The 21,015-nt window shown below is 42.4% G+C and overlaps 1 protein-coding gene across 2 annotated transcripts in view; it reads right to left on the reverse strand.

Moving 5' to 3' along the window:
- Positions 1-21,015, reverse strand: part of spock2 (SPARC (osteonectin), cwcv and kazal like domains proteoglycan 2) — a 64,504-nt gene that overhangs the window by 3,168 nt on the left and 40,321 nt on the right. For both annotated transcript variants that reach the window (XM_060925974.1, XM_060925973.1), the window contains exons 4-7: positions 20,729-20,834; positions 19,904-20,018; positions 18,935-19,057; positions 18,379-18,597 (exon numbers count right to left, since the gene is read on the reverse strand). In XM_060925974.1, the coding sequence (XP_060781957.1) occupies positions 18,379-18,597; positions 18,935-19,057; positions 19,904-20,018; positions 20,729-20,834 (563 nt within the window). The remainder of the gene's footprint in view (positions 1-18,378; positions 18,598-18,934; positions 19,058-19,903; positions 20,019-20,728; positions 20,835-21,015) is intronic.

Consider the following 21,015-nt stretch of genomic DNA (forward strand, 5'->3'; position numbering starts at 1 on the left):
CACCACTGAACAGCGAGGGAAAGTTAATGAGGTAATCATACACGTCCGGGTATTCCGCTGACAGTTCAAAATCCGGTCGTGAAAACTCCGTCCGGTAAGCCATAAGGGTCACAAATCTGTAGATCGTTTATTTTAGACATATATCTAGTTATCTGTTCATTAGAAAAATGAGCTGTGTAGTCCGTTGGTTGAAATTGATCCATTCTGTACACGAGTGCAGCAGTATTCAGCGGTGTTTTTGACCGACAAGATGGGGGTTGTGTACTTTCCGGTCATGTGACTGCAAGATCTCTATAAGAGGCTGGAAAAGTTAAAGGTACAAAAAAGGAACAGTTGGAGGACCAAATTGCAACTCATTAGGTCAATTGGCAATAGGTCATTAACATGACTGGGTATAAAAAGAGCATCTTGGAGTGGCAGCGGCTCTCAGAAGTAAAGATGGGAAGAGGATCACCAATCCCCCTAATTCTGCGCCGACAAATAGTAGAGCAATATCAGAAAGGAGTTCGACAGTGTAAAATTGCAAAGAGTTTGAACATATCATCTACAGTGCATAATATCATCAAAAGATTCAGAGAATCTGGAAGAATCTCTGTGCATAAGGGTCAAGGCCGGAAAACCATACCGGGTGCCCGTGATCTTCGGGCCCTTAGGCGGCACTGCATCACATACAGGCATGCTTCTGTATTGGAAATCACAAAATGGGCTCAGGAATATTTCCAGAGAACATTATCTGTGAACACAATTCACCGTGCCATCCGCCGTTGCCAGCTAAAACTCGATAGTTCAAAGAAGAAGCCGTATCTAAACATGATCCAGAAGCGCAGACGTCTTCTCTGGGCCAAGGCTCATTTAAAGTGGACTGTGGCAAAGTGGAAAACTGTTCTGTGGTCAGACGAATCAAAATTTGAAGTTCTTTATGGAAATCAGGGACGCCATGTCATTTGGACTAAAGAGGAGAAGGACGACCCAAGTTGTTATCAGCGCTCAGTTCAGAAGCCTGCATCTCTGATGGTATGGAGTTGCAGGTGGCTCATATCTTATAGTTTTAGAGTCTGTAAACTGCATACTTGTTCAGATAACATTATATTGCTTGGATTATATTAAATACATTGTAATACAGAGCACTGAGAAAATTTACCAATGTTATTAACTGAATGTGTTTCTTTGCAAGGATTGGATATTTTGAATAGTTGACTAGGGAATTTAATTGTAGTTGCTTTCAATTTGAGATCAGTATAAATGAGTTTGTTCTTAGACATCTAGAAATGGGGGGCGGCACGGTGGTGTAGTGGTTAGCGCTGTCGCCTCACAGCAAGAAGGTCCTGGGTTCGAGCCCCGGGGCTGGCGAGGGCCCTTCTGTGTGGAGTTTGCATGTTCTCCCCGTGTCCGCGTGGGTTTCCTCCGGGTGCTCCGGTTTCCCCCACAGTCCAAAGACATGCAGGTTAGGTTAACTGGTGACTCTAAATTGACCGTAGGTGTGAATGGTTGTCTGTGTCTGTGTCAGCCCTGTGATGACCTGGCGACTTGTCCAGGGTGTACCCCGCCTTTCACCCGTAGTCAGCTGGGATAGGCTCCAGCTTGCCTGCGACCCTGTAGAAGGATAAAGCGGCTAGAGATAATGAGATGAGATCTAGAAATGGCTGAACTTCCTCCCTGTTCTATAGGAATTGGACTAAAGAAAGATTCTGACTGCCATGAACTAACACAACAGAAATTGTAAGTTAAATACACTCTCTCAGTATAGTTAGTTTATGGCAGTCAGAATCTTTCTTTAGTCCAATTCCTATAGAACAGGGAGGAAATTCAGCCATTTCTAGATGTCTAAGAACAAACTCATTTATACTGATCTCAAATTGAAAGCAACTACAATTAAATTCCCTAGTCAACTATTCAAAATATCCAATCCTTGCAAAGAAACACATTCAGTTAATAACATTGGTAAATTTTCTCAGTGCTCTGTATTACAATGTATTTAATATAATCCAAGCAATATAATGTTATCTGAACAAGTATGCAGTTTACAGACTCTAAAACTATAAGATATGAGCCACCTGTTCTGGTATCAAAGGTCACCTATTGTGCTGTGTTGATATTGATAAGGCTGGCTGTTGACTGGTACACAATAGCTGGTCATTGATTGCTAATGTTACACAGTCTTATATTAAAATCAATTTACAAATAATTAATACTGAACATTAATTGAAATTTTATTTAAAATTGAGGAAGAAACATGTCTCCTAACCTACTTGAGCCTTAATGAAGCATTTATTAACCCTCAAATATCAGTTATATGAAAATATATCAAAAATTCGAATTTGGTGAAAATGGATTTTTTAAACCCCTGTAGTTTAAAAATACTTGAGAGACACAGAACAAAAATTTGGAAATATAAAATATGGGTTTCGGGATTACTGAAAAAAATTTACAAGTTCCTAGCTGCTATCCCACATTGGATTTCTTGCTACTGAAAATGGCATGTTTTAGAAATCGGCGAATTTCAAAACCCTATTACAGACAAACTAGGAACAGTGGAGACTTGGTAAAACTGAAATTGGCAGATATTTCTGTGTAGATTTGAATAACATTCTTAGTTTAAGCATTACTGCCACAGGCAAGCTTCCAGAATGAGTTAAAAATGCAAAAAATGCAAAATTGTCTTTTTAATTTCCTTGTTAAAATCACCATCTAATATACAATGACCATTGAAATTCTAAGTTGAAGCTTGTAGTACAAGACATTGGGTCTCTCTGTGCAAAATTTTAGGTTTCTATCTTGCATAATAAAGATTATATTGCACTTTGAAATATGTATGTTTTGAGCAAAATGCAAAAAAATTGAAAAATTCAAATGCCTGTATCTCTGAAACTATTGGTGATAGGAAGCTCAAGTTTTGGGGATTCACTTCTTTTAATAGTATCTCTGAGCCCTCCAAATTTCATTGAAATCTGAGATGATCGAACATAACCTCTTGTTGATTTGGCATGGAATGACCCAATAGGTTACAACAGAAGACCAAATTGGGTTCCACTCCTGTCAGACAAACAGGAATCTGATGCTACAGTGGGCACGGACTCTCCAAACCAGACAGTTGGCAACATCGTAGGCCTCAGTGTGTGTAAATATTAAAATTATATGCCTATATCTTCTGCACCAAGGAATAAAACACACCAGGATTTGATTCAAATAAGTGAATTCATTCATTCATTCACTCATTCATTATCTATGCCGCTTATTCATTGTGGGTCATGGGGGAAGCTGGAGCCAATCCCAGCTGATCTTGGATGAGAGGTTTTGAATATCCTGGATAGGTCACCAGTCTATCGCAGGTCTAACACAGAGACAGACACTCTCACTCACACCTATGGGCAATTTCGAGTAACCAGTTGACCTAATCTGTATGTCTTTGGCCTGTGGGAAGAAACCAGAGCACCTGGAGAAAACCCACACAGGCACGAGTAGAACATCCAAACTCTACACAGAAAGGGTCCAGTCGACCAACAGGTTTGAATTCAGAACCTGCTTGTTGTGAGGCACCAGTGCCCCGCCCCATTCAAATGAATTAAACACTGTATATGGGAAAGTAGCCTTAAGCTGCTTTCATGTCTATTAGTCCATTTGAGAATACATTGATACTTTGGGTTTGTTTGGTACTTGATTTGGTTTAGTTTCGTGATGCACATAATTAAACTAACCAAAGAGGGTGAAAACAATGGCTGAGGGGCATGTACTGTAGGGATTAAAATGGTTTTTGTAAAGAAAAAAGGTCCTGAGTGGAGAAAAGAAACAGAAAATCATTTGCGCTGTAGTCTGGAGATCGCGTGTTTGAATCCTGACAATGCCATATTCCAAGAGAGCTGTCCATCACAGTGACTCTAGCCAAATATCTAAGAGTTCACATGCAAAAAAAAGAGCAGATAGAGCTTTCCTCTAAGTGTGTTACGCTGCCCAGTGAGGTATCACGAAGAGGAGTTTGAAAAGATGCAGCTGGCTGGATTCATGTGTCTAGAAGGGAACACATTAGATTTAATCAAGAAAATTGTTGTAACCATTTCCATACATAAGGTCTTATAGATTTCTCATCTCATCTCATTATCTGTAGCCGCTTTATCCTGTTCTACAGGGTCGCAGGCAAGCTGGAGCCTATCCCAGCTGACTACGGGTGAAAGGCGGGGTACACCCTGGACAAGTCGCCAGGTCATCACAGGGCTGCACATAGACACAGACAACCATTCACACTCACATTCACACCTACGGTCAATTTAGAGTCACCAGTTAACCTAACCTGCATGTCTTTGGACTGTGGGGGAAACCGGAGCACCCGGAGGAAACCCACACGGACACGGGGAGAACATGCAAACTCCACACAGAAAGGCCCTCACCGGCCACGGGGCTCGAACCCAGGACCTTCTTGCTGTGAGGCGACAGCGCTAACCACTACACCACCGTGCCACCCGGTCTTATAGATTTAAATAAGCAAATATTTAAGTAAGGTTTATCTGGTGCCAAGGAATATTCTCATAACAAATTTGAAGTACATTGAACTAGCAGTTTTAAATTTTATTCAAACTTCAGATAAATAGTTAACAATTGCACAAATTAAACAACTAAAATCAAACTTTTTTCTTTGTTTTAAGTAAATGTGACTTATGGGTGGTTCTTCGGTAACGGAATTACATTCACATCAAAATGTGGTAACTTTTTTAGTTGCAGTACTCAAGATAATGGTGTTAAATAAAAATTTTAACACTGTATGGGGTATCTTTTGACCCTAAAAAAAAAGCATAGAAAATTCTGTGTTTAATTCTGAATGAAAAATATTTTATGAAGAAATAAAAGTCAGTAACAGAATTACATCAGAAAAAAACCCACCTTTCAGTTCTTAAAATTCAAACCAAGAGTTCTCTGAAGCGACATTGCTATAATTGGAGTGATGATTTTTAAATATGGTTTTCAGTACATTTTGCCTTGGATTCTATCAGTATAGCAATATCACTGAGCTGACAAGTTAAGGCAATCTTAATTTCATAATTTTGGCCTTTCTGCTGAAGAACTGTCCTTATTTATTTCATGTAAGAGAGCATAACTGAATTATGTAAATCTCAGCATCTGATTCTGCAAAACATTTATCACTACAACTCGAACCCCAATGGTACATGCACTTACATCAGCCTTCATAAAGACTGAACTGGCAGAACTCAACATGACAACTGAAATAACTTGCACATATGCAGACAAACTCTACACCTGAATGAGAAACACAAAGAAAGTGAACCAAGAAAACTTTACTGAAACACTTGATCTTTCAAAACATTTCATAATACAGTAGCCTTAGGCCTTAAAGCCAACACAAAACAAGAAAAAAATGAAAACAATATTTTTTCCACCATAATGCTCAAAATTCAATCTGTCTAAAGTTCCACAAATAAATACGCAAAGCATTCAAAAAAAAAACGTGCTCCTGCATTATGATATAATCCATTCAAGTAAACGTCACTACTTTTTTTTTAAAAATAGTTTTGTGAACGCCTGCAAAATAACAGTAAATCTAACCCAGTAAAAGAAGAGAAATATACACATCGGGTTTTAGTCACATATTCACACTAATTAATTTAGTACAGAACTTAAAGCTTGTATGTAATTCTAATAATTTACTTTTTGTAAAAAAAAAAATATATATATATATATATATATATATATATATATATGCACACACACATACATATACGCACGTTAAATTATTTGTGTAGGTCAACAACCGTTTTGCATACGTGTTGAAAGTTCTTTTGTTTTTCCCATGGTGGATGAGCTACAAGAGCAGAAGATCACATCAGGTTGTCAACCAAGAACAAGAATCTGAGGTGATCATAGGCACTCACTGAAACTGGACAGCTGAGGATTTTTTTTTAATCTTTAACTGGTTTAGTTTTGATTAGCCTGTGCTCACTGTAGCTTCAAACGCCCGATCTTGGTTGACAGGAGAGGAACCTGATGTGGTCTTCTGCTGTTGTAGCCCATCCACCTCAAGATTCAATGTTTTGTACATGCTGAGATGCTTTTCTGCTCACTATTGTTGTAAAGAGAGATTGTATAAAGTTACAATACCCTTTCTGGCAGCGCAAATCAATCTGGCCATTTTCCTCTGACCTCTCTCATCAGCAAGGTGCTCCAGCCTGCAGATCTTCTGCACAAAGGATGCTTTTTTTTCACCTTTCTGTGTAAACTCTAGAAACTGTTGCATGTGAAAATCCCAAGAATTATGAAATACTCAAACCAGCCTATCTGGTACCAACAACAATGCCACAGTTAATGTCACAGAGATCACACTTTTTTTTTTTTAAAAATCATTCTGATATTTGATGTGAACATTACCTGAAGCTCTTGTCTTGTATCTGCATGATTTTTGTATTGCACTGCTGTAACATGATTGACTGGGCAGGCGTACAGGTATTCCTAATAAAGTGGATGGCGAGTGTATATTTGTGTAACTGGGGGAAGCCATGGCCTAATGATTAGAGAAGCAGCTTTGGGACCAAAAGGTTGCTGGTTCGATTCACTGGACCAGCAGGAATAGCTGAAGTACCCTTGAGCAAACTGTGGGTGGTAGAAATGGGCAACTGGACTTGCTTGAAAATTCTTGAAAACGTTTCACCTCTCGTCCAAAAGGCTTCCTCAGTTCTGTCTGACTAGTAGGGAGTATCAGATATTTATCTTCTCCTGGATCAGAATCAGAATTCTGATGACCAGCTCATCTAAGGCCAAGTTTACATTAGACCGTATCTGTCTCGTTTTCTTCGCGGATGCACTGTCCATTTACATTAAAACGCCGGGAAACGGGAATCCACCAGGGTCCACGTATTCAATCCAGATCGTGTCTGGTCCAGTGCTGTGTAAACATTGAGAATATGCGGATACGCTGTGCTGAGCTCTAGCTGACGTCGTCATTGGACAACGTCACTGTGACATCCACCTTCCTGATTCGCTGGCGTTGGGATCACACACACAGCGGCTCAGTCCCGAATCACTGCTCATGCGCTTCACTCGCACGCTCTGTGAGCTGCACAGGGCCGGAGTGCGCACCCTCCAGAGGGCACTCGCTGTTCAGGGCGGAGTGATTTGGAGCGCAGGAGGAAGCGCTGAGCTGCACTGAGGTTTATTTACACATTTCAACCTCCTTCAGGCGCTTAAACTCAGTGAGAACATGAACATCACAGCCAGGTGTGTTTATCTGCTGGAGAAGGTGTTCGCTTGCCATCCTTCCACTTGCAAGTGGTGAGTGACTTGCGCATGCCCAATATGCACTGGGATCATGTGACGTGCCGTCTAATTAGTCATGTGATTAGCGTATCCGTGTATTGGCGTTACTGTGTGCACGCGAATCGTGTATTGGCGTTGCTGTGTGCACGCGAATCGTTTTAAAAACGTTAATCTGATGATCCGCTGATTCGAAATAATGTAAACAGGGCCTAAGGTGTCATTGAGGCATCATGTTGGTGTGGGTCACTGGAGGTTGGGTGTGAACGGCGAGTCATTAGGGTGATCAAAGGACTACCCGTTAGGGTGATCAATGGCAATCTGACTCTCTCTGTCCTCCTGTGAGTCACCGAAAACAGCTGGGTCCTGGTGTACACCCAGCCGTCTGGGAAGAGTGTCCAAGACCGCCTTGTAGATGTTTGACAAATGATATCTTAGACCCCCACCTCTGTTCAGTGATGGCCGTTCCAGGTTGACAAAAATGGCTTCTTTAACTCCTTGCTCATACCAACGATCCTCTCTGGCTAAAATGCATACGTTACAATCCTGAAATGAATGTCCTTTGTTGTTAAGATGAATGTAGACAGCCGAGTCCTGGCCTGAGGAGCTGGCTCTCCTGTGTTGGGCCAAGCGCCTGTATAGCGGTTGTTTCGTCTCCCCAATATACGAATCCGTGCAATCATCACTGCACTGAATTGCATACACTATGTTGTCCTGTTTGTGTCTGGGTATTCTGTCCTTAGGGTGGACCAGTTTCTGCTTCAGGGTGTTACTGGGTCTGAAATGTACCGGAATGTTGTGTTTGTAGAAGATCCTCCTGAGTTTCTCGGATAGACCAGAAATGTAGGGAATGACAATGTTCTTGCGTTTGTTCCTGTTATCATCCTTGTCAGTTATGTTCCTTTTTATGCTCTTTAGGAAAGCCCAGTTGGGATAACCGCAATTCTGAAGTGCTTTCTTGATATGATTCTGCTCCTTCTCTTTTCCCTCTAATGTTGTAGGAATGTTCTGAGCCCTGTGTTGCAAGGTCCTAATGACCCCCAATTTATGTTCCAGTGGGTGGTGAGAGTCGAAAAGTAGGTACTGGTCTGTGTGTGTGGGTTTCCGGTAGACCTCGATACTAAGGCTTCTGTCTTGTCTAATGTGTACATCACAATCCAAGAAGGCTAGATTCTTCCCACTGGCATCCTCCTGAGTGAAGTTGATATTGCTATCCACTGCATTGATGTGTTTCGAGAAAGCTTCCACCTCAGACGGCTGGGTGTACACCAGGACCCAGCTGTTTTCGGTGACTCACAGGAGGACAGAGAGAGTCAGATTGCCATTGATCACCCTAACGGGCAGTCCTTTGATCACCCTAATGACTCGCCGTTCACACCCAGCCTCCAGTGACCCACACCAACATGATGCCTCAATGACACCTTAGATGAGCTGGTCATCAGAATTCTGATTCTGATCCAGGAGAAGATAAATATCTGATACTCCCTATTAGTCAGACAGAACTGAGAAAGCCTTTTGGACGAGAGGTGAAACGTTTTCAAGAATTTTCAAGCAAGTCCAGTTGCCCATTTCTACCACCCACAGTTTACTATGACCTGGATGATTGAGAATCTTCACAGACATACCCTTGAGCAAAAAACCTAACCCCCAACTGCTCCCTGGGTATACTGTATGTCACTCTAGATAAGAGTGTCTGCTAAATGCCTGTAGTTTTATGTAATGTAACCTCACACCAGCACAGAAGACCACTCCTCCCCCGGATGAACAGGCCGTATGTCTGGATCCAGCCAGCATGGAGAGGACCCTCTCCAGGATCAACCCACGTAAGGCAGCTGGACCAGACAACATAGAATAGAATCTTTATTGTCATTGCACATCAGGTATACAATGAAATTGCAGTGCTTCTCCGGCCTGTGCATAATAAATATAAAACAAACAAACAAACAAACAAACAAACAAACAAAAACAGTGAAATATTAAAAGAAAACAGTAAAACCGTAAAATAAGAATAAGAAAGGAGTAGAATAGAAATAAGAAAGGAATGCATATTTACATCATTTACACATTACACTAGCATACGCTCTCTTATGAGTTCAGGGACCTGATGGCCCAGGGAAAGAAACTGTTTTTAAGTCTGTTTGTCCTGCTTTTGCGGCACCTGTATCTCCTGCCAGAGGGCATGAGGGTAAACAGGTGCTGTCCCGGGTGTGAGGGGTCAGCAGTGATCGCCCTCGCTCTCCTGAGACACCGTGTGCTAGCGATGTCTTCTAGCGAAGGTAGGGGACTGCCAGGTGATGTGTTGTGCAGTTTTAAAGGTCCCATGACATGAAATTTTCACTTTCTGAGATTTTTTAACATTAAAATGAGTTCCTCTGACCTTCTTAAGTCACCCCGGTGGCTAGAAATTTCATAATGTGTAAACCAAACTATGCCCAACATTTGAGAATGGCGCGTCAAAACGGCGCGTTGATAAGCTCTTCCCTTTACTACGTCAGCAAGGGAGATGATCCCCACGCCCCCCTCTGGATTCCCACCCACTGTATGGATTGCCCGCCCAGTTGTAGTGAGGAGACCATAGAGGACACAACAACATGGCATCACCTAAGTGAGCGAAACATGGAAATTGTGCTGTACATGGATGTGACAACACAGAAAAGAGTCTGTTTTTACTGCTGATGGGAGAGCCCCTGAAGACGCAGTGGCTTAATTTTATTTACTTCAATAATACGTCATCGAGTCTACCTAAGACGGTGTATGTTTGTCGGAAGCATTTTCCTGAGGAATGTTTCCACAACTTGGGACAGTACAGGGCAGGTTTTGCACATCAACTGTCACTGAAGCCTGGGTCTGTACCAAGCATCCCTGCCGCATCAGCAACAAACACCGAACAAGTAAGTGTATAACTGGTCGTTTTGCCATGTTTTAAAATCGGTGCGTTAGCCTAGCAATGGCTACATTAGCTGTGCAGCTAACCGCTTCCTGCAGTTAGCCAGGTAATCTGCGCTACAAAACTAAAGAGCATGCAGCATGCTCTGTTAAACTGAGTTTAGTCTGGAAATTGACTGTAACTTATGAGCTTATGTTTGACTATTGCTCCGCAATGCATGTCTTCTGTTGGATAAGCGATATGTTGCTGTAGTTGCGGCTTCTATCCTCTTTGGTTATGGAGTGCGTGTTCAAGCCTAGGGTATTATACGTTCGTAAACTACCACTCCGAACACTCTCACTCTCTGTTCTCTGTGTCACGTTGAGTTTACGAAAGGAGTCCGAGGGAGAACGGGGTTTTGTCTTAGCAGCGTGGCTACAGGCGCTGATAGCAGCGAGTATGTGTGTGCACGCAAACACTATACTACTATACTATACTACTAGTGTTGTACACACATTTTCCCACTCCCTTATTTAGACTTGTGAAGGAACCTGATTAGTGGTCATTTCTTATGTTATGTATTTCTCATATTTATTTTTGTGTGTCCATAATTTTCTGTCAGTATGTAGATCAGTATCAGTATTGCCATTGCTACTGTTCACACACAGCTAGCATGGCCGCAGCTTGGTCAAGCCCCTCCCCCTCCCCCCATGGCCCGCCCCCACCCTCTACCCTTCCCCGCCTCCTGCTTCTCATTAGCAAAACAACGCACTGGGAAAAGCGCTGAAATGGGGCTTTCTCCCAGGAGGCTATATTTACGTGCCGAGGGTTCATTTCGAGAAAGGCTGCGGATATAACATCCAGAAGCCTCCACGAGCCCGTTTAAAGCATCAACAAACCACCATGCCATGGGACCTTTAATGACCCTCTGCAGGTTCTTTCTGCCACAGAGCAGTTGGCGTACCAAGCTGTAATGCAGTACGTCAGGACGCTCTCGATGGTGCTGCGATAAAAGGCCACTAACAGTTTCTCCTCCAGATGGTTCCTTCTGAGTATCCTTAGGAAGTGGAGTCACTGTCGGGCCTTTTTTACCACCACGGATGTGTTGGCAGTCCAGGAGAGGTCCTCGGTTATATGTGTCCCAAGGAACCTGAAGGAGGACACCCGCTGGACACAGTCCCTGTTGATGCTCAGTGGGGCTGGATCCCCCCTGTGTTTCCTGAAGTCAATCACCATCTCCTCAGTTTTGCTGGTGTTGAGCAGCAGGTTGCGTGCAGAACACCAACCTGCCAGCATGTTGACCTCATCCCTGTATGCAGTCTCATCCCCTCCGGTGATAAGGCCAATAACCGTGGTGTCATCCGCAAATTTAATGATGGTATTGGAGGGGTGGATGGGTGTGCAGACATACCTGGTCGTGTTCTGAAGGACTGTGCCATGGAGCTCAGGGATGTCCTTGTTGATATCTTTAACATCTCCCTGAACCAAGCTGTTGTCCCCACGTGTTTCAAAGCTACAGCCATAATACCAGTGCCAAAGAAGCCCCTCCCATCTAACTATAACGACTATCGGCCCATAGCACTAACTTCCATCATGAAGTGCTTTGAGCGACTGGTCATGCAGAACATCAAGTCCATTCTCCCTCCCTCTCATGACCCGTTCCAGTTTGCATATAGGTCAAACAGGTCCATAGAGGACGCTATCTCCGCTGCTCTCCACCCAGCCCTCACTCACCTGGACTCAGAGAACACCTATGTGCGAATGCTGTTCTTGGATTACGGTTTGGCATTCAACACAATCATTCCCCAGCAGCTAATACAAAAACGCAGACATTTGGGACTCAACACCTCTCCTTGTAACTGGGTGCTGGACTTTCTTACTGAGAGGCCACAGAACGTGCGGGTTGACAGTAACACCTCCAGGACCATCATGCTGAGCACAGGGGCCCCACAAGGGTGTGTGCTCAGCCCACTGCTCTTTACCCTGCTGACCCATGACTGTGTACCAATCTACAGCACCAACCACATCATCAAGTTTGCGGATGACACGACTGTGGTGGGCCTCATCACTAACAACAATGAAGCCAACTACAGGAATGAGGTGAGCCAACTGGTCGAGTGGAGTAAAGACAACAATCTCTTCCTGAACATGGACAGGACCAAAGAGATTGTAGTCGACTTCAGGAGAGGTCACTCACAGCATCCCCCTCTGACCATCAATGGTGCTGCAGTGGAGAGGGTGAGCAGTACCAAATTCCTAGGGGTGCACATTGCTGAGGACCTCTCCTGGTCCAACAATATCGCATTGCTGGCCAAGAAGGCTCAAACTCGCCTCTACTTCCTCTGCAAACTGAGGAGTGCACGAGTCCCACCCCCCATCATGTGCTCATTCTACAGGGGCACCATTGAGAGTGTCCTCACTGGCTGCATCACTGCGTGGTACGGAGGATGCAGTGCCTCCTGCCGGAAGACTCTGCAACGCATAGTGAACACGGCCAGCAAGATCATCGGTACCCCTCATGGACATCTGCCACTCCCGTCTCACCCGCAGAGCCATAAGCATCGCTGGCGACACCTCCCACCCTTCACACTCACTCTTCAGCCTCCTGCCCTCAGGGAAAAGGTGCCGGAGCCTCCGGGCCCGCTCCACAAGACTGCTAAACAGCTTCATCCACCAGGCTGTCAGGATGCTGAACTCTGTCCACTACATACCCCCTACCCCTGGTCTGAAACACATTCATTCACACAAGAAAACTACCTCATCCGTTTGCACATCACACCACAAACATTACTGCTGTATCTGCTGCTATTGCTCATTTGCACTACTGCCATATACACTTCATAAGCTGCTCTTCTAGCACCTTCTCCGTTATTGTACTGTATTGCACTACTGCTATTTGGTACATTGTTTGATTTTAGACTATATTTTTTATCTATATTTATATATATTGTTTTTTCTTTTTATTTATTTTTTGTGTGTGTAATCTTTATTTTTTACAAGTAAGGTGAGAGAGAAACGGCATTTCGATTCTCCTATGTGTCTTGGATATATAGTGAATTGACAATAAAGAATCTTTGAATCTTGAATCTTTGAATGTTATACCCCAGGCAAACAGGATATGTTTATAGCAAATTATATACATTTTTTGAGAATGACAATTTGTTTGTATTTATTTAAAAAATTAATTATGAATTCCATAATTTTGGCACACATTCTTTCATACAATCATTTTAGCTAATTTTTATGAAGGCTGCTAATACACATAAATTAAAATTTTTAATTAATGTATCAATTACTCCAATTGCCAGATCGCTCACACAAAAGTAAAAGTCAAGGATCAGAGGTCAGGATGATCTATGCCCCTCAAGTTTTAAACCCATGCTGAATTTCTGCCCGGCTGGTTGGGCCTCAGAGTGATGCAGTCTGATCAACAAACAACAGTGATGTTTTTGTTCCATAACGCTCTGTGATGCCTATTTCCCCTCCATCATCAGGGAAAACCTGAGGGGGAAAAGTGTGACAGGCCAAAGGCAAATACACCCGTCTCAGGAGAGGCGAGAATGCTTCACCGGAATCAAATATGAGTGAAACTAATATACTGTGCATATTATATATATATATATATATATATATATATATATATATATATATATATATGTATGTATGTATGTGTGTGTGTGTGTGTGTGCCTGTCTGTGTCTGTGTGCGCGCAGTGCAGAGCAGAGCTTCTTCTCTGTGCCGTTCCTGTATTGGAGGGTGGAACATATGCTTGTTTTTGTAAAATTCTCATCCTGCTCCATGGCATAGGCATGCCCACACACACACACACAATGTGCTTTATGCCCCACTGACAAACACACGTGAACACAAAAAGGGATTTCCCCTCAGCAAACACAGCACTGCCACCCACACACAAAACACCTGCTAATCCTCAGTCACATGAATCTCTGTAGTTTTCATTCAGTACAGATTTCTGGAGAAGCACCAGTGGAAACAGACAGATGGTTCTTTTTCTTTTCCTTAAACAAACAAAGTCTCTGGACGCTGAGTATGTGTCACTCCCTTCACTCTTACTCTCTACATGGCTAGGGAGGGTGAAACTGCGTGAAGGATTCGAAAGCTTTGGATTACTGTAATCCAAGCAACCCACATATGGTTGATTTCTGCTCTCAATTTTCTGATTATATTTAGAAAAGCAGTTCAGCCTAATCCAGTGCAGTTTGAATGAATTCTGTCAGCGTGCGGGATAAGGCCAGTGACACTGCACCAGACAGACTCGTAATACTTTAGTGTTTGCATCACGTTTGCTCAGAATGCACTATGTTTAAAAAAAATCATACTACTGATGTATATATTCATATGCTCAAGCTTTCAAAACTTTGATTGCCATTGAATATCTTTCTCAAATTGAACTGATTTAAATAAGCTGATATGAATCCACTGTTCAGTAAAAATAGAGAATACGAAGGTGAGCACAATGGAAAGCTGCTGCAGGAGGCGGCTTTGTAAAATTTTGAATGAAAGCTTTTAGCACTTGTACTTTGTGTCCATTCATTTTTGGTTTTGAAATGAAAATGGGGAAACAGCTTATTATTTTATTGTTGTTTTTCTTCACGTACACTAAAATAAGAAATTAATAACTTATTTTTGTAAAAAATTTAAATACTGCATATTATAATAAGTGTTTCTAAAGGATATGACAAAAATGGGATCAACATATGATCCCACTGATGAGCCAAAACATTTTGACCATCTGCCTAATATGATGTTGGTCCTCTTCATGCCACCAAAACAGCTCTGAGCTGCCGAGGCATGGACTCAACAAGACCTCTGAAGGTATCTGGCACCAACACATTAGCGGTAGATCCTTTAAGTCCTGTAAACTGTGAGGTGAAGCCATCGTGGATCAGACTTCATTTTCCAGCACATCCCACAGATACTTGATTGGATCGAGATCTAGGGAATTTGGAGGCCAGGGCAACATTGTGAACTTTTCGTCATGTTCCTCAAACATCTCCTGAACAAAGTGTGCAGTGTAGCAAGGCATATTATTCTTCTAAAAGAGGCCACTGCCATTGGGGAATACCAATGCCATGAAGGGCTGTACCAGGTTTGCAACGATGTTTAGGTAGGTGGCACATGTCAAACTGACATCTACACTAATTCCCCAGACCTAGAGTTTCCTAGCCGAATGTTGCCCAGAGCATCTCACTCCCTCCACTGACTTGTCTTCATTCCACAGTGCATCCTGGTGCCATCACTTCCCCAGGTAAATGCCATACATGTACCTGGCTGTCAATGTGATGCAAAAGAAATTAGGACTTAATGGACCAGTTGACTTTCTTCCATTGCTTTCGATGGTAGACAGGGGTTAGCATGGGCACTCTGACGAGTTTGTGGCTACACAGCCCCATATGTGTCAGGGTACATTCCTTCTCTAACCATCATTAAGGTTTTCTGTGACTTGTGCCACAGAAACCCTTCTCTTGGTTTGGACCAGACGGGACAGGGTTAATTGCCCTTGTGCATCGATGAACCTTGTGCGCCCAATACCCTGTTGCCAGTTAATGGTTTTTCCCATTCACACCACATTCACTGCTGACCAGGAGCACCCCACAAGCCTTGTCAACAAGCCTTGAGATATACTCAGCCAATCACCTGGCCATATCAATCTGGCCTTTGCCAAAGTTGCTCAGGTCTGCACATCTTCCCAACCAGCATGCCAACTATGGGAACCGACTGTTTGCTTACCATCTAATATATCCCAGACCTTGACACCTGCCATAGTTACAAGATAATCAATGTTATTTTCTTATTCTTTGAGCGGTCATAATGTTTTGGCTTATCATTCTATGCAGAAATAAATTGAGTGATTAAGACTTTTTAAATTGCAGCACCCAAAAAATCCTCCTGATTTTTTCAGCCACTGTTTCATCCTCTTTTACTGTCTCCCACTTACTATTTATATAAAATGCACATCGTGATCCAATTTAGCAGTACATCAGGCATTAATAGCAATCTTTAATCTTCTCAGTAATTGCTAATACACATCTGGGTCATTCAAGATCATTCATTAATGATGCAAAACAAGGAGAGATAGAGGAGCTATTTGTAGTATTTTTATACAGACGGCCACGATTGTCTAGCATCACTGTAATTGACAAGGGAGACAGAGTATGTCTCCCCACCCTCCTTGACAGCACAGGCCAATTTTGCTCTCTTAGGCTCCCAGCCATGGATGGCTTGTGGTACAGTATTCATCCACCTTGGTGTTTGTCCTGTTTTGTCGCATTACAAGCTGGAATTAAAATGGATTTTTGGAGGGTTAGCACTATTTGATTTACACAACATGCCTACCACTTTAAAGATGCAAATTGTTGTTTTATTGTGACACAAACAATAATTAAGATGAAAAAACAGAAATCTGGAGTGTGCATAGGTATTCACCCCCTTTCGTACGAAACCCCTACATAAGAGCTGGTCCAAACAATTCACTTCATAAGTCACATAATTAATTGATTAAGATCCGCCTGTGTGCAATCAAAGTGTCACATGATCTGTCATATGATGTCTGTATAAATCAGCCTGTTCTGGAAGGACCCTGACTCTGCAACAATACTAAGCAAGCAACATGAAAACCAAAGAACACTCCAAACAGGTCAGAGACAAAGCTGTGGAGAAGTATAGATCAGGGTTGGGTTATAAAAAAATATCCCAAACTTTGAATATCTCACAGAGCACCATTAAATCCATTATAGCAAAATGGAAAGAATATGGCACCACTACAAACCTGACAAGAGAAGGCCATCCACCAAAACCCACAGACCGGGCAAGGAGGGCATTAATCAGAGATGCAACAAAGACACCAACGATAATGCTGAAGGAGCTGCAAAGATCCACAGCAGAGATGGGAGTATCTGTCCATAGGACCACTTTAAGCCATACACTCTGCAGAGTGGGGCTTTATGGAAGAGTGGCCAGAAAAAAGTCATTGCTTAAGAAAACACATTTGGAGTTTTCACAACAGCATGTGGCAGACTCCCCAAACACATGGAAGAAGATTCTCTGGTCAAATGAGACAAAAATTGAACTTTTTGTCCATCGTGGGAAATGCCATGTGTGGTGCAAACCCAACACCCTGAGAACACCATACCTACAGTGAAGCATGGTGGTGGCAGCATCATGCTGTGGGGATGTTTTTCATCTACAGGGACAGGAAAACTGGTCAGGACCAAAGGAAAGATGGATGGCACTAAATACAGGGCAACTCTGGAGGAAAACCTGTTTGAGTCGGCCAGAGGTTTGATATTGGGACAAAGGTTCACGGTCTAGCAGGACAATGACCCTAAACATACTGCTAAAGCTACACTGGAGTGGCTTAAAAGGAAACATTTAAATGTCTTGGAGTGGCCTAATCAAAGCCCAGACTTTAATCCAATTGAGAATCTGTGGCATAACTTGAAGATTGCTGTACACCAACGCAACCCATCTAACTTGAAGGAGTTGGAGCAGTTTTGCCTTGAGGAATGGGCAAAAATCCCAGTGGCTAGATGTGCTAAGCTAATAGAGACATACCCCAAGAGACTTGCAGCTGTAATTGCAGCAAAAGGTGGCTCTATAAAGTATTGACTTTGGGGGGGGGGTGAATACCTACAGTATGCACACTCCAGATTTCCGTTTTTTCATCTTAATTATTGTTTGTGTCACAATAAAAAAACAAATGTGCACCTTTAAAGTGGTAGACATGTTGTGTAAATCAAATGGTGCTAACCCTCCAAAAATCCATTTTAATTCCAGCTTGTAATGCGGCAAAACAGGACAAACACAAAGGGGGATGAATACTTTTGCAAGGCACTGTATCACTGGGATTCAAACTCATGATCAGTGGATGACAGAGCAAACGCTTTTCTGTTGCACCACTTGGGAGCCCAAAAGCATATAAAAATCTGTGATTTATATATATATATATATACACACACACACACACACACACACACACACACACACACACACTTAAATGTCTAGCTTTTTCTCATCTCATTATAAAGCGATAAAGCAGTGCATAGAAAGCATCCTTTTCCGATTCTGAACACAATATAGGTCATGTTCAGGCCAAGAGCTGAGGATGCAAGCTTAGCAATGCACAAATAAAATCAGCTCAAGCAAGCTGAACTCCTATAATTCTGTTATAGTAAATCAGCCATGGAAGACCCTTGTGAATTTTAGGTCAACTCAATGTATGTATGAATGTAGCTTACTCTCTCTCCAGAAGCAGAGGCACCACTCAGCTGTGGAGACTTTTCCATCACGGTAGGAATCACAGGAATTGAAGAAGGGCCGGATACACACTTCATACTTGTCCAGATTAATCGCAGCCAGCTCAGCCTGGTCCAGATATAGGTCATTATTTGTGTCCAACTTTGAAAACATCCATCCAATCGAGTCCTTACAGGTTGCCACTAGAGTGCGGTCCAAAACTGTACAGAAAGACACATTATTCAAAATTAAACACTGCTTCAGCTTACAGGCTTATTTCTAACTGGTCTTCAAAGTGACATAATTGAACTAAGCTGATCGTGATTAAGCATGATTTTATGGTAGATGGGAAAGCCGATTTAGAAATATTTATGTAAATTTATATTCAATGGAAACAACTTGCACTTACAAGCACATTCTTAATATTATATGCCAACCGTTTTCTGTTTCTCAGCAGTGAGCTTTAGATTTAGGCGGCCTCAGCAAAAGTCGATTGGTGTAATGTTGTTCAGCATCAAATCAATGGCGGAACAGACAGCTGAGCGCTTTGGGCCTTACTTGATGCTGAGGTGGCTGCAGTAGTCTTGCGTGTGTTGTTCTGTTTGGCGTTGCCTTGAAGCAGCTGGAACCAGTCCCGCAGACGATCACCCAAATCTGCAAGGTCCTGGCCTGTACAACTGTCTATAGTACAGAGTGGGAGGAAGACAGAGAGCAGAATATAAAAGGAGGAAATGGAAAAAACAACTCAGGAAAGTTAGTTTAAAAAAAAAAAGCTTTGTGGAAAGGTAACTACAAAAAAGAACTGCTTTGCTTTGAAACTAGTGGAGCCTGTAGACATCTCTGATACCGAGCAGCACAACCTCCCAAAGATATCCACAAAGAGAGAGAGAAAAACTGAATAAATTGTGGACTGCTCATCAAATCAGCAGACTGTGTTACAGGGAGGACTGTAAGGGATGTCAGATGAGAAAAATGTCTTGAGACTGTTTCTAAGCAAGAGTAGACTCATCAATTAATATGTCAGGTTATGCCTTTAAATCTTTTATTTCGCCCAGTCGTACAGAATTTCACATCATCCAGTTGTTTTATTGATCTGGTATCGTGTCCTTGAAAAAAGGTTCATTATAATTATAAACTTTCAGTATATTTGGCACGAGCAATCCACTCGTTTTCTTGCAAACTGGGTCGACTGTGTTTGCAAAATCACATGCATTTAGATGAGATGAGAGTCCCTGTTGGCTATGACTTACAGAAATGAGTGTAGTTAAAGGCATTTGAGTAAATCTGCTCTGTGAGCTCAGTGAATGACTAATAGCAGCAGAGTACTGCAGCGGTCCACTACTCCAAACACCTGACCTGGAGCAAACTCTCCCACCAGCGCAAAAAAAAAAAAAAGGCACTATGTATGCAGGTGTAGCAATAAATAAATCATAGAGCTGTTTAAGCTTTGCAGCAGTGCAGTGATGGAGGATGTTATAGCAGTAGAACAGATGCAGTTGTTTGGTGGCCACTGAAAGAGCTACATACCGTGTTTACCGTCTGTCAGTGTACTTGGCACAGCTGTAGTGGAACATGGGCAGGGACCAGCGCACTTCACGCTCAGCTCTTTCCCTGTGAGACAGGCCTGATGCTGCAGCTTACACTGAGGCAACCACACACACACATAAAATAAGATGGTCCAGATAAAACATGCTGTAGCAGCCTTTGATTATTGTTGTGCGTCAGGCCATAAAAGCAGTTTGTCTAAGCCGTGGGATTTGAGTTAAAGTCCAGATTCTGTACAAATATTTTATAAAGGTGACACAAGAAAAAAAAAAAGATCTCATTCAGATGAGGCCTCATCTTTCAGGGAAAGCTAATTTCCTTCAGTACCTCCGCCTCTCAGCAAGGTCAGTAAGAGATAAAACGAGACTATACATCAATCTCTTTTCATTTCTTCCTTCTTTCTCTCTGTCGCTCTCTTCATGTCTCTCTTTCTGAAGTGCACTCATCCTCCTGTCCCTTGATATTTGCAGTCCCTGTGGGCTATTCATCTTAGGTTTTATGGACTCCTTGGACCACCATAAATGGGATATCCGTGATGACAGAGAAACTAATAAAGCAGCCCACTGCCACTCCACATGCTGAACCATAGGAGAATCATGAAGGATAAATAACTACATGCATTAATTCTATAATTTCCTTCAGTAATTTGAATAAAAGGAGAAAAGCAAAAAAAAAAGAGTGCATGTTTGTACGTTGGTAGTAGTGGCAATAATACAGTCTTAAAATGCACACAGTAGGGATATTTGAAATGAGATGAAAATAAATAAATAACAAAATCAGATGTGCATCTCAATAGATGTGTTCTACCTGAGAAGCATAGTTATGTCCATCAGAACCACACACAGATCCAGAGGTGGACACGGGGCACGGTTTGCAGTCGTTCTCCTGCTGACCCACCACTGGACGCTTCAGCCTGAAATATTAAACCAGTTCATACTCAGCAATTACATAACTGTTATGGTCATAAATGGTGAATTTGCTTTTGTTGTGCATGGTGCTTGTAGAGAACCAGGGCTTTCCTGACAGGTAGTAAGTATACTTTGTGTTACTGTGCATGTAGGTTCTCTGCATGTTTGTCTCTAGGTGGACTGCCG

Source organism: Neoarius graeffei, chromosome 7 (assembly GCF_027579695.1).
Source record: "Neoarius graeffei isolate fNeoGra1 chromosome 7, fNeoGra1.pri, whole genome shotgun sequence".
In the NCBI taxonomy this organism is placed as follows: Eukaryota; Metazoa; Chordata; class Actinopteri; order Siluriformes; family Ariidae; genus Neoarius; species Neoarius graeffei.